At 42.4% G+C, this 14,114-nt stretch overlaps 1 protein-coding gene across 5 annotated transcripts in view; it reads left to right on the top strand.

Annotated features, from left to right (window-relative positions):
* Nucleotides 1-1,650: 1,650 nt before the first annotated feature.
* The window catches only part of GGA2 (golgi associated, gamma adaptin ear containing, ARF binding protein 2), a 42,182-nt gene continuing 29,718 nt past the window's right edge, over nt 1,651-14,114 (top strand). Inside the window, exons 1-2 of one of the 5 annotated variants that reach the window (XM_056806084.1) lie at nt 1,651-1,812; nt 13,493-13,577. In XM_056806084.1, coding sequence (XP_056662062.1) covers nt 1,749-1,812; nt 13,493-13,577 — 149 coding nt within the window. In that variant the 5' untranslated portion in view covers nt 1,651-1,748. The remainder of the gene's footprint in view (nt 1,813-13,492; nt 13,578-14,114) is intronic. The other 4 variants (XM_056806083.1, XM_056806081.1, XM_007498775.3 and 1 more) reach the window with 4 other exon arrangements.

The following is a 14,114-nucleotide window of genomic DNA, read 5'->3' as shown; positions in this document are numbered from 1 at the left end:
ATATCCCACATGTCATCAACTGGCTTGAGTTACTGAAACCAAAAGTTTACCACCAGGTATGTTATGGACCTTCTAAGGAGTCTCCAAACTTAACCAGCCAGGACCTTGGATATCTGTAGTCATCACTGTAGAAGCACAGCTGTAGCTTCTAGGACAAATTCATTTTTGTGTTGGGAGAAGAGGTCTAATGTTTGCTAACCTTTTTGTGTATCTGAGGTAGACAGGAGAGAGGAATATGAGAGGGTAAGGAGATGGAACTGTGGGACTAGGATACAGAATCTCAGGGCTGAATCGATTAGGCAGGAAGGGAAGTGACAGGAAGTCACAGGACACCGACAGTATGGAGTGAATTTTAAAGGAGGGTAGGTGACTGCTGAGTTATGGTGGTTAGGAGCTTTTAAAATGGCTATTGGGATCAAAATCTATGCTAACAGCTCCTGGTCTTCTATATCAGGAAGTATGACAGAAGCAGCCATCCTTGAAGAGGAAATTCAGAAAAAAACAAGGTTTCATTAATGCCAGATGGCAGGATTCTATTGGTTTGATTGTATATTGATGTCTTTTCTTTGTATATCATATTTGTAAAGTGCTCAACATGGTGCTTGTCACATAGCAGGCACAATAACTGATTACCCCTCTCCCCCCCCATGTCTTCTCCCCTACGCCTTCTCATCTCTCAAAGGGAGAAGTTAAGGAAAACTACCAGGACACATAGAATGAGTTTGACAGCTTCTGCAACTGTTCCAAGCCCGCTGTTGCCCATCTCTCCAACAGAGACCACAGCTCCTTTTCAGTTGACCTGTGGGTTGGGGGGCAAGCATGACCTTTTCTTTAGTTCAGTTCTTAACTTTTCTCGTCATACACCTTTTGGCAATCCAGACATGGGGACTTTTCAGAAAAAGGTTTTTAAATGCCTAAAATAAAGCATAAGATTACAAAGGTAATCAGAGGTTATTAAGAAGAAAGATGCAACTTTTCTCCCTAAACAAGTTAATGAACCCTCTGCAGCCTACAAAGAAAGGACCCAGATACCCCTGGCCCTAGGCTTTGTTGCTGTTGGCCTGACATTCAGCAGACCTGAGGTTGAGATGGAATTGGACATTTTTAGCCAGTGTTAGCAGCCTGGGTCTGCCTAACATTGGATGTGATTCTACCATGCACCCAGTACATGGCCCCATTAAACAGTTTGGGGTGGCAAATTTGGCTTCCGGGGTTGTTCCAAAAGCTGATGGCTCTAGTATCAGAGGGGCTGCTGCCAGTTCCAACCCCTCATCGGTTTTTACTCAAAGTCAATGTGGAAGAGGTAGCTAGTTAGCCCAGCGAATAGAGCGGCAGATGTGGAGTGGAGAGGAACTGGGTTCAAATGTGACCTTCGTCATTTCTCAACTGTGTGACCCTGGGCAAGTCACTTAACTAACTCCCAACGTCTAGCGCTCAACCTTCTGTCTTAGAATAATTACTAAAACATTATGAAATTTGGAGGCAAAAAAGCCATCCTGGAAGCTGGCAGGAGGGCACCGGTCCCTGGCCTTGAGGGCCCCAGGGCGGAGGGGCCGAGGCCAGGGCCAGGAGGAGAGGGAGGGGGAGGGGAAGGAGGAGGAGGGGATTCCCGGGCCTGGGGGGAGGTTCACGTGTCTGGGGCCGCGACCCGTCACGCGCTGCCCGCCCCGGGGTTGCCGCGTCACCAAGTTCCTTAAAACGCTGGGACGGCGGCGCCTACACCTGACGAAGCTGGGGAGCGCAGCTAGATGGCGGCGGCCGCCAAGCCGGAGTCGGAGTCCCAGGGGGTGGCAGCGCTGGAACTGTGGCTCAGTGAGTACCGCACGGCGACGGGGCACCCCTGGAGGGGACGCCCTCCTTTCCAGCTCCCGCGCCGAGCGCCTACCCGGCCCTGTGCCCCTGGACCTCGCTTCGCGCCCCTGACGCATGGGGCTTGTGCCCACCCTGTGCGGATGGGGTAGAGCCACCCGGGCTGGGGCAGCGGCCGAGCCTTTCCCTTTCTCTCTGAGTTTGTAGTTCCTGGCTCGGGGCTGGGAGGCGCCGCCCCGCCTCACTCCACTTGGCCGCTTCGGGGATCCCTGGGACACTCGGGTGCTGGAGACTGGTGGACACTGGCCTAGGAGGGCATGCCTGCGCCCCAAGGCCGGCTGCCTAGGGTTCTCCCTCAGTTGTAGCCCGGTAGCCAGAAGTGAGAATGGTTTGCCTTTTCGGTCCCAGAATCTTAGGTCTGGGGCGTGGGGTGGGGTGGGAGAGCCCTGGGCCGGCGGGGCAGGGTGCTCCAAGCCCCAGCGTTATTTATTCGAGACTTCTAGTTGTCCACACCTGGAGCGTTTCACTACTCTTGGTATTCAGCAATTTGTATATTTCTCAACGCCTCCCCTACCACTTCGCCCAGATTCCTGTCGCCGGCGTGAGTCAGCTGAGTGCGAGCAGCCTCTCCTCCCCCTTTACTAGGGCCCCGAGGCTTTTGTGATGGCATTTTGTAAATCCCTCAGGAGAAAGGCTGGAACCGTGGGGCGTCCGGATTTTTCCCTTGCTGCAATTACAGGCTTGGATATTTGATTTGGGGCCCCTGAGCCCAGAGGAATTAGGGGTAGTTTAAGGGCCTACTCAGGCCGCCTCAATGAAACCACGGGTGTGTGGACCCAGGGAAGGTCAGGATACCTGTAATTCTTAAGTCTTTGACAATTGCCTTCGACGAACTTTATGATAGCCAGAAAGCTGGGAAATAGACTATCTTGGAACTGGGCTTCAGTTGTTGGTAGAGGGTTTTGGGGGGGTACATATTGGATTAAATGGCCACTAAGGCCCCTTCCAATTCAGAAATTGTTAGATCCTATGTTAAAACCCTCTTCCCCCCCCAAGTCCCCTTGCCCAAGGTCACATCTATTGGAGAGCAGATCTAGGGTTAGAACACAGGCTTCCTGACTTAAATGTCACCTCTTTCTCATGGCAATTAAATTTAAATAATTTTAGGATTGGTACATATCTAAACAAAGGCGGAGTGATGAAAATCAAGAGTCCAGCCAGAATGCAGGCATTTCTGAGATCAGCAGCTTCTTTCCCCCGTAGATCTCTCTTTCGGTGCCAGGTTGGAAGAGTCACCGTATCTCCGAAGTTAGGCTAGCTGGTCCTGGGATTCCCCAGGTAACCTTGGGCTGTCTATCTTGGCCCTCTGTAGTAGGGCTGTCAGGAGTCTCTCCTACCTCCCCCCTCCCCCCCCACTCACCTTCAGGCAGAAGTTAAAGCTTGGGGAGGCCAGAGCTGCTTTATGTAACTTATTATGCAGCCTCTAGATAGGGTGTTGCTTAATAGCAGATACTGACTTGCCCTTCCAACTCTGAAGCTTTCCAGTCTTGAGATCCGAGCATGATTGTTTACCAAAAGAATCCCTTTGGGTCTAGCAAAGTTTTGTTCTTTTGGAACTGGAAGAATATGAGAGTAGCAGGGATTTGATGGGGTCATTTCCAATTGACTCCACCATTTTTTGGAAAGTGGTTTTTGAGCTGTCACCGTGGCACAAGTCTGTAATCCCTGCTATTGAGATGGATGAATCACTTGAACTAGCTAAAGTTAATCCGGTGTCTTCATTAATATGATGAAAACTTGGGAGCTGGTGGCTACAAGCAAGAAAGGATACATTGGCCCAAATAGGAAGTGGAGCAGGTTAGAACTCCTTTGTTAATCAGTAGTGGGATCCCACCCTTGGGTGGCTGCTGCCTTCCAGCTTGGGTGATATTCAGAGATTCAGTCTTTCTCCCCCCAAAATTTGGAACTCATTTCATAGTATAAGCCATTTCATTTTAGGGTGACCCTAATCATAAGGATTTTTTTTCCCTGTATCTGGACCTGTAACTTGATCTATGTAGGGAAATCCTATGAGGAAACTCTACTGATGGCAACTGTTCAGTAGCTTGAGTTGCTTGGGTCAGTGAGAGGTTAAGTGCCTTGCCCTGAGTCACAGAACTAGTTCCAGAGGCCAGATTTGAACCATCCTTCCAAAGGCTGACTCAGGAGCCCTCTTTTTTTCCTCGGTGCCACACTGGAGAACTCATTACCTTGCCAGCCCATTTACATCGGTGCAGCACTAATTATAAATAATTTCTTCCTTACATTATTAAGCTAGTCTCCATCCCTCTGACTTCTGAAGCCTCTAGGTCTCAGTTTTGCCCTCTCCTGTTTCTTGGGGAACAAGTCCAATCCTTCTCTCTCTCTCTTCCTAAGGCGGTCAGTAAGCATGTATTAGATGGCTTTCATTTGGATTTTATACCTTTTACCCCTTAATCTCTGAGTCCTTGTCACATGCCCTCCTGGGTAATGCTCCCTGAGCGTAGAGGATGAAGTTCAGTACATGTATACTATACCAGCTCATGGCCTAGCTGGAAAATAGTGATGATGGTAATACTATTCATTGGCATTTATATGGTGCTTTAAGGCTTGTAAAGTGATTTATATGTATTGGTTTAACTTGATCCTGTGCAAGTAGTGCTTATAAATACCACTCTCATTTTATGGATTAGAAAATTGAGGTTTAGAGAGATTGAGATCTGCCATGGGATAGACACAGGAATTAAGTGTGGAAAATGGGATTTTAACCCTTGTCTTCTTGATTCAGTGATCATTGCTTTTTTTTTTTTTAAATTTAGAAAGAGTTAAAGAGTCTTCAAAGATAGAAGGGCAAGGGCAAAGCAAATGGGGTTAAGTGTCTTGCCCAGGGTCACACAGTTAGGAAGTGTCTGAGGCCTTATTTGAACCCTTGGTGCTTGATCCTCTAAGCCATCTAGCTGCCCTTGAATATTGCATTTTAAATGATGATTATTCGGATAGGAACTGAAGTTGGTGTGCTCCATTTACTGAATGCATACCACTTGTTTGGTAGATTGGCTCTGTGCTTATTTGCATGGCCTCTTCCCATGTTTCAGGAAGATTCTTCCCTCTCACCCCCCAGAGTGCTTGTCTTTGGACTCTCCATGGAGTCTGTATCAAGTTAGCTTCTTTGCTCTCCGATAGCTATTGAGAAATGGCTTGACTTTGCTAGCTGGAGCTATGTATGTGATCAAGCAGTGGGAGACCAGACACCAAATGGGAAGATTGCCAGGTAGACAAACAATCTTGTCATTTTAACACATCCTTGGGAATGAGAGTTTACATTTTCCAGCTCCTCTGGACCACCACTGCCTGCTACTGAGGAAGAGTCTTAGTGTGGCAGGAAGAGAACTGGTGTATCTAGCTAGGTAATTGCTCTCAGTGCCATAAATCCTGATGAGTTAAGAAAACCTTTGGAAGGGAGGGAAACTGCCCCTCCAAAGGGGCCTCTCGTGCTGCTTACCTGGCCCTTACCTATTCCTCAGGACCTTTGGGTGTCAAATAAGCCTTCTGGTAAGCTGCTGTGGGCTAGTCAGATCCATCTCTGCTTCTGTCATGGCAGAAAGACTGAAATCAGGCTTTGATGGAGGTGGATCTGATTTTGCTCCTCTGCATCTAAAACTTCAGGCAAAAGTCACAAGTGGATTGGATCTGGGAGGAAGGACAAAGGCTGCCATTAACTGCTACTATAGATGAGGTTTGAGCCTCAAGGTCAAGGGATGATGGCTCCAAAAACTCAGCTGTCTGTCAGAGAAACAAATCTAGATCAACTCCAGGGCTACCCCCTAGCTTTGAAAATTCTCTTATTTCTGTTGGGTTCACCTTGGAATAATTGATTGTAGCTAAAAGTCAAGAGATTCTCAAGGGGCTGGAGACTAAAGGGATCCATCCCTGGCTGATAATAAACTTTACTTGAGCAACAACTTTCTCTTTTTAAGAAATTTTATTTCAAATAGACAGTGGTTTTGATTTTTAGTTTGGCCCAGAATGTCACCTGCAGGTCTGAATTTTTCTCTTTAAAAAAAAACAATACAAAACAGAAAAAAAAAACCCCCAAAAGGGAAGTACCTTTTCCTGTGCTGCTTTCTTTAGATGTTTAGCCTGGGCCCTGGGGGCCACTGATTGAAAGCCTACTCCATTTTGTCTCTGTGTCTTTTACAGGCTTTTTCAGACAAGATATATTGGGGTTAAAACCACTGTTGTACAAAATCCAAGCATTAGGGATTCCTCTCTTTAGAATTGGGAGGGATCTTACTGGTAATCTAATCTAGACTCTGGCTTTAGTCCCCCAACTAAATTCCAGTGCCTCCTTGTTGCACCTAGCATCAAAAAGAAAATCTTGTTTGGCATTCAGAGCTTTTTGTAACCTAGTCATCCATCCAGTGACATTGGCCTCTCTGCTATTCTTTTTTATTTTTATTTTTGTTTTTAAAAACCCTTACCTTTTTTTAGAATTGATGCTAAATATCAGTTCCAAGGTAGAGATTTTGTAAGGGCTAGGCAGTTGAGATTAGTGCTAAAATCTTGTCTAGAGTCATTTAGCTAGGAAGTATCATGAGGCTAGATTTGAACCAAGGCCTTCCCATCTCTAGCCACTTAACTGCCCCTTTGGCTATTCTTGGACATTCCACTTAATAAGTGTTTGCTGCCTAGTTGCTAGATTTTTCATATTTTAGATGAAGAAACTGAGACCCGTAGAAGAAGGGAGGCGACTTGCTCAAAGTCAAAAATTTGAACTCTGGTCCTCAGATTTCAACTCCCCTTCTTTTTGCTTTACTATCCTTTAGCTATATTGTGCTCTTCTTCCCCCCCACCCCCCCTTTTTTTTAAACCCTTACCTTCTACCTTAGAATCAATACTATGTTTTGGTTCCAAGACAGAAGAGTGGTAAGTGCAGTGGCTTATCCAGGGTCATACCACTGGGAAATGTCTGAGGTCACATTTGAACCCAGGATCTCCTTTCTCTAGGCCTGGCTCTCAATCCACTGAGCCACCCAACTGCCCCCTCCCCTCCCTTTTTATTAAAACCTTTTTAATGCTATTTTCATTTTAACAATGAAGTGGTCTGACTTGTTTGGAAATACTAACCCTAAATAGCCTTGGGAGAGCTAAAGTGATTTTCTTAAAAAACAAGTCATACTTACCATTCCCTTACTCAATAACTCCAGTGTCTTGCCTCTAGAGGATTTTAAGATTTAGAGCTGAAGGAATTAAAGAAGATATTGTCTAATCCAATTCCCTCATTGTCCAGATGATGAAGCTGGGATAAATGGTTAGCCAGAGGTCCCATGTATTCAAGTAGCTGGGCCCACCTTCGGGTCTTCTGACTCCTTTGTTTTACACACTGATAGGAAACTGAGGCAAAGAGGATTAAGTGACTTGCCCAGGTCACTTACAGCTAGTGAGTGTCTAAGGCCAGATTTAAAGAGGAGCCTTCTTAACTCCAGGGTTGGTGATCCAGGACACAGACTGACTGCCTAGCACAAAAGCAAATTCTGACTCCAGTGTTGTTTTAAAAAAAAATGTTTTTTTCATTTCTATTTGGGACTGGCTCTCCCTGTTTCTTCCAGGCTGGATGTATACAGTGGAGAGAGCCTGATGGAAGCCTTGATCTGCACCATTTTTGATCTGGGTTGTCCAGGGAGCCCACTTCTTCCTTCCCCATCCATCCCCTTCCCTGATACCAGCTAGGCGCCTGCCTCAGGCTCCCCCATAGCAGGGGTCACGGAAGCGTGCAGCCAAACCAAGCAGGGCTATTTCTTATGTTTTGACAAAAAATGTATATATAAAAATAGATGACATAATCTTTGCCATCAGGCAATTTAAGTCATCAGGCTGGGTGGATATCTCCCACAGGGGAGACAGAAAACACTTAATACTATCCTAATCTTAAAGATTGGGGCAGTTGGGTGACTCAGTTGAGAAAGAACCAAACTTAGAGAGGGGGAGATCCTGGGTTCAAAAACAGAAGGTAAAGGTTATTAAAAAAGCCAAACCAAACCATGGGGGCTTATAGATGGAGGTATTAGTGTGTACTAAAATGACCTTTATGGAAAGATAGGCAGCTAGGTGGTGCCAGGGCTGGAGTCAGGAAAACCCGAGTTCAAAGACTGTTTCAGATACAAAATAGTCCACGTAGGTAGCTAAGTGCTACAATGATTAAAGTGCTGGACCTTGAGTCAGGGAGACTTGTCTTCTGGAGTTCTAATCTGTGTGACCCTGGGCAAGTCACTTATCCCTGTTTGCCTCGGTTTGCTTATCTGTGAAATGAGCTGGAGAAGAAAATGGCAAACCACTCCAGGATCTTTGCCAAGAGAACTTCCAATAGAATTAGAAAGTCATGCCTGAACCAGAGACAGCCAGGATTGAATAACAGCATTTGGGTTAGCCAGGAGGAGATAGGAAAAAGCTCCCTTCCACCTTGAACAAAATCTTGGGGGTAAGATTTTGCAGGGTATAAATGGACGGTGTGGACTTGTCATCCAACATTTAAGTGGACACTATGAGCTGGGAACATAATGAAAATAATGAAAACCAACAATCCCTCTCTGCCCTCTAGGAACTCACATTCTAAGGGAGGGAGACTAGGGGCACACAATATGTCAAGTAGTAGGAAGATGATCCGACCAAAGTGGGTGGGAAAGACAGGACTCTTATAGAAAGTAAAGATTTGGGCTGAGGTTGGAAGGAGGCCTGGGAAGCGGATAGGTGGGAGATAACTCCAGACATGAGGCTGCCTCAAAGTCAGAGGAGGAAAAGCATCAAGAAAGCAAGTGTCCGGATGATAGAATATGTAGAAGGAGGTAAATAGTAAGACATTTGCCAGTAGAAGGGTCTAGCCTATGAGGGGCCTGAAAAGGCAAACAGAAATGTATTTTTGAAAATGGGAAACTACTGGAGTTCAGTGATTAAGGGGTGAAATGACTAGATTGTAGTTGAGGAAAATCCCTTTGACATCTGGATTGAAGTAGGGACACTTGAGGCAGAGACCCGCCAAAAAGCAATTAATTCTAATAGTTCAGGCAGAAGGTAGTAAGAGCCTGCACCACATTAGGGATTTATGTGTATGGAAGAAAGCAAATCTGCACAGGACAGAACCCATACTAATGGGAGAAAAGACTGGAGAGTACCATATTAGGTATGCCAGATGGTAGATTTGGAACATTACTAGGTGGTTGTAGGCTCCAAATAGGAACGACCTGTAGAATTTGTGGACTAGGCCAAAAGATACTGTCCTTTGAAAACTAATTAGATGTGAAAATCTGATTTTGTATTCATAATGGGTATCATATTTCATGCCTTCACGGTGAGTGGGAGAGGGGGAAGGGAAGGAGAGAATTTGGAATTGAAAAGAAAAATAAATTTTAAAAATTAAAAAAAGAAAGCTAATTAGAATCAACCCCAAATGGATGACTAAGCAAATAAATGTTAAAATGGATCATTTTTAGCTGCTGAAGATAAGACATTGGTACTGTCCATGCAGTCCCTAAAGAGGTTGTTTATAAATGTTTATAATTCTAATATGTTTTGACCAAAAATTATAAAAATAGATGACATAATCTTTGCCATCAGGCAACTTAAGTCATCAGGCTGGGTCGATATCTCCCACAGGGGAGACAGAAAACACTTAATACTATCCTAATCTTAAAAATTGGGGCAGTTGGGTGACTCAGTGGAGAGAGAACCAAGTTTAGAGAGGGGAAGATCCTGGGTCCAAATCTAACCTCAGATACTTTTTAGTGTGTGATCCTGAGAAGATGCTGGAGAGCTCCTATCATTTAAGCAATCCCAAATCTCATCAAGAAGACTCTCTAAATGTCTTGGAATCTTAAAAGAGAGCCATAGAGGTTTTCAGCTTCCTTCTCTATCCTTCCCTCAGACTATTCTGGATAAACACTGTGTATTTGGTAGAAATGAATATTCTGATCACTAGAAAGATATTTGTTATAGTGAGGTCAGGAAAACCTCTCCAGATTCTTTCCCATCCTTGCTGAAATATTTCATAGCATTTTTCTCCTTTAGTTTTCTTTTTAGCATTATCCTATATTTTAATTTTTGAAAAACGGATCTCTTTCCCAAATATCCCTTTTTTTATACCCTACCTACACATACACATCAACTGGGTCTGACAGATAACATCTGGAGGTGAATTTTCTCTTTTATTCTGGCTTGGTCCTTTCAGTTATACAGCTTATGTTGTTGTTTGTTATAGTCATTGGGTTTACTGGCTTCACTTATTTTACTTTGTATTATCAATTAATATTTCTATATTTATCTGTATTTTTCATATTCATAGTTTGATATGAACATGCAGCTTTATTTCTTTACATTCATGTACCACAATTAATTTAGTCATTCACCAATTGATTATCCAATTTGTATCCAGTTTTTTGCTATCACATAAAGTGCTGCTAGGAATATTTTGTGATATATGGGACATCTTTTGTTTTTATCCTTGACTTCCTTGGGGTATGTGCCTGGCAGTGGAATCTCCGGTCAAAAGATAAAATTTTTGGTCACTTTCTTAGTCATGATGCAACGTGAGTTGGACTAGTTCATGGATGTTCATTTCAACTAGATTTCACTTTTATATGGAGGTGACTGCTTTTTTCTGGACTGTGCATCTTAGGGATTGCTTTGATAGTGATAGTGGAAATTGAGTGGAAAAGGGAAATAACCAAGTGACTGGCATTTTGAAGGAAGAAGTCATAAAGGATATTGGCAGACTTGGCAGAAAAGATAAAGAGGGAGGAATCAGATTATAGATTTAAAAGGTGTAAGTCCATCCACCAAAGGTCATTTGGTTCACCCCTTCATTTTACATGAGGAAACTGAGTTCCCTAGAGGTTAAATAACTTCTCTGAAGTTGTTTATTTTTAATTATTTTATCCTTATATCTTTAAAAATTTCATTTGATTACAGTAACAAATCTATACATAAGTTTCCAAGGTTACATGATTCATGTTGACTCCCTTCCCTCTCCTGTGGTTGACAAGTAATTCTACTAGGTATTATACATATGTTATCGCTCAAAACCTATTTCCATATTGTTCATTTTTGTAATAGAGTAATTTTTAAAAACCAAAACCCCAAATCACATACCCAAATAAACAAGTGATAAATCATGTTTTCTTCTGCATTTCTACTCCAACAGTTCTTTCCCTAGATGTAGATAGATAGCATCCTTTTCATAAGACCCTCAGAACTGTCCTGGATTATTGTATTGTTGTTAGTAGCAAAGCCTATTGCATTTGATCTTCCCACAATGTTTCAGTTATTGCATGCAGTGTTCTCCTGGTTCTACTTATTTCACTTCACATTAGTTCATGTAGGCCCTTTCAGTTCTTATAGAAATCAATCTTTTCATCATTTCTTCGAGCACAATAGTATTCTGTCACCATCATATCACAATTTGTTCAGCTATTCTTCAATTAAGGGACATCCCCATAGTTTCCAGTTTTTTGCTACCTCAAAAAGCACAGCTATAAATATTTTTGTACAAATAGGTACATTCCCATTTTTTTTCTCTTTAGAATATACACCTAGTAGTGGTATTGCTGGATCAGAAGGCATGCATTCTTTTTTTTTTTTTAAACCCTTACCTTCCGTCTTGGAGTCAATACTGTGTAGTGGTAAGGGCTAGGCAATGGGGGTCAAGTGACTTGCCCAGGGTCACACAGCTGGGAAGTGACTGAGGCCAGATTTGAACCTAGGACCTCCCCCGTCTCTAGGACTGGCTCTCAATCCACTGAGCTACCCAGCTGCCCCCCATGCATTCTTTTAAAAACACTTTGGGCATAATTCCAAATTACCTTCTTAAGTCATATTTAGTAAATTGTAGATTAGATATTTTTAACCTAGGTCTTTGTCTACTTTACTCTGCTCATGGTAGAGGTTTCCAATCTTGGAGGAGTTTAAATAGGGCCGTTGGGAAGAGTAGCTGATTCAAGTTAGTTCCACAAACATGTCTTTCACTTTGAGGTAACCTCAAGAAACCCAGATAGGATTTTATAGGATACCTCTTTGAAATAATAGTTGTATTTATGTAGCACTTGGTAAAAGCCCTTCCTCATAACCCCCCCTGAAATGAGCAGTACAAGTATTATAATCTATATTTTACTTCTAAGAAACCTGAGGCCCAGAGGAGTTAACTTGGCTACTGTTGCAAAATGATAATGACTAGATCTGAGATACCAAATTGTTTGAAAAACTGATAATCTGTCTTGGAGAACAGAAAAATGAAACACAATCCACCCCTTAACCCTCCCATCCCTCATAGGGAGGTGGTGGGGCCTACTAGGTAAGAATGTGGCATACCTCATCAGATGTAATTACCAAGTTGAGTATTTGTTGTTTTTCTATTGAGGTCTTAATGGCTTAAAATGTTTTATTTATATCTTTTTTAATATAATTGTATGTCATCTTCATTTTCCAAAACATCCCTCTTCCCACCCAGAAAGCCATTGGTATTGGGTATTCTGGTTTGACTTTTTTTCTTAGAAGAGAGGGTCCCATTTCAGGGAGGCAAGGAGAAGGAACAGTATTTCCAAAAGTAGTTGCAATCTACAAACAAAAGACATAAAACCCATTTGTAAAAGTTGTACTAGACCTATGATTTCATTAGAATAGGGAACTCCTTATATCATTGTAGATAGCAGCGTGTTTTTTTTTTTAAACCCATACTTTCTGCCTTAGTAACAACTCTTAAGACAAAAGGGCGAAGGCTAAGCAAATGGGAATTAAATGGCTTGCCCAGGGTCACATAGCTAGGAAATGTCAGGGACTAGATTTGAACCAGGAACTCCTGCCTCCAGGCCTGGCTCTCTGTCCTGTGTTACCAAGCTTCCCCAAATAGTAACTGTTTTTTAATTTACTGTCATAGAAAGTTACTTAGATCATAATTTCTCAATTTTTTTATTTCAAGATCTCTTTATATTCTTAAAATTATTGAGACCCCCCCCAGAGCTTTTATTTATATAGATTATATCTCTTGATATCCAATGTAAGTTATACTGTCTTAATGCTTTTATGAAAACAGCTTTGACCTCAAGGATCCCCTGAAAATGTCTCAGGGACCCCTACACCATACTTGGAGAACCCCTGACCTAGGCTATTTCAATGTTAATTGACTTTCCTAGAGTCATAGTGTCAATATGTGTCAGTGCGGTTACACTTGAACCCAAGTATTTCTGACTTGAGACCTCCTCTTTCTCCTCTGAATTACACGTCTTGCTCATAAAAAATATAAAAATGAAATTTAGATCTGAGGGGGGGAAACTTGGCTTATGAACAAAAAAAAAAATAACGGATACAGTGCTTCCTTGAAGATAGAGACTATATATGCCTTATACTGAGGACAGAAACCCACCTGAAATGTGAAGGAGAAAGACACTTATGCCTACCTTCCTGCCGAAAATGAGAGCAGTTTCAGGACTGTCAACATCTCTGTATGATCACCCCTACTCTAAATCTTAGTATCTTTCCTTAGCAGCATGCCTGATGATTATCTCCCTTTATTACTTCCCAAAGAACTACTCATTTGCCTCCAGCGGAGTAAGTCTCTGCTTCAGACCTGTCATTGTTCCTATTTTCTCTATTTCTCATATCCCTGTCCCTTTCTTGGCAGATAAAGCCACAGATCCAAGCATGCCTGAGGAGAACTGGTCATGTATCCAGTGCTTTTGTGACCTGGTGAATTCGGACCCTGATGGGTAAGATTATTTTTTCTTGCCTCAGTGGTACTTGTAATCTCTATAGACACAGCAATAGAACAGTGAGGACCCCCAAATTTCAAAGGGATAAATGTTTTGTTTGATTGCTTTTGGGGTGCTCCCTGTAAGTTGAGGGGAGGGATTATGATGGGCCTAGAGATAGGAACCTTCATGAAGATGGTATGAGAAGGCAAGGAAGTTGAGCAAGAGCTAGTGTTCAAAAAGATTATTTATACCTTTAAAGGCGCAAACTGTCAAATTGCTTTACTGTCTAAGCAAGAGAGGAAGGAGAGAATTTAGGACTTTTTAAATTGTATGTATATAGTAATGTAACAATAAATATTATATTTGTTTTTTATATATACATTTTATATATATGTTATATATAACAATAAATATAAATAAATAACAATAAAATGTAATTGGGGAAAAATAAAATATTATTTTAAAAAAGGATCAAACAGAACCTGGTTTTGGTTTTAAAGTGCAGAGGCTTTTTTTTTTTTAAGGGAAAGCAAATTAAATTCTAATTGAATG

This window comes from Monodelphis domestica, chromosome 7 (genome assembly GCF_027887165.1).
Source record: "Monodelphis domestica isolate mMonDom1 chromosome 7, mMonDom1.pri, whole genome shotgun sequence".
Classification (NCBI taxonomy): Eukaryota; Metazoa; Chordata; class Mammalia; order Didelphimorphia; family Didelphidae; genus Monodelphis; species Monodelphis domestica.
This window is presented reverse-complemented; position numbering and strand designations above follow the sequence as displayed.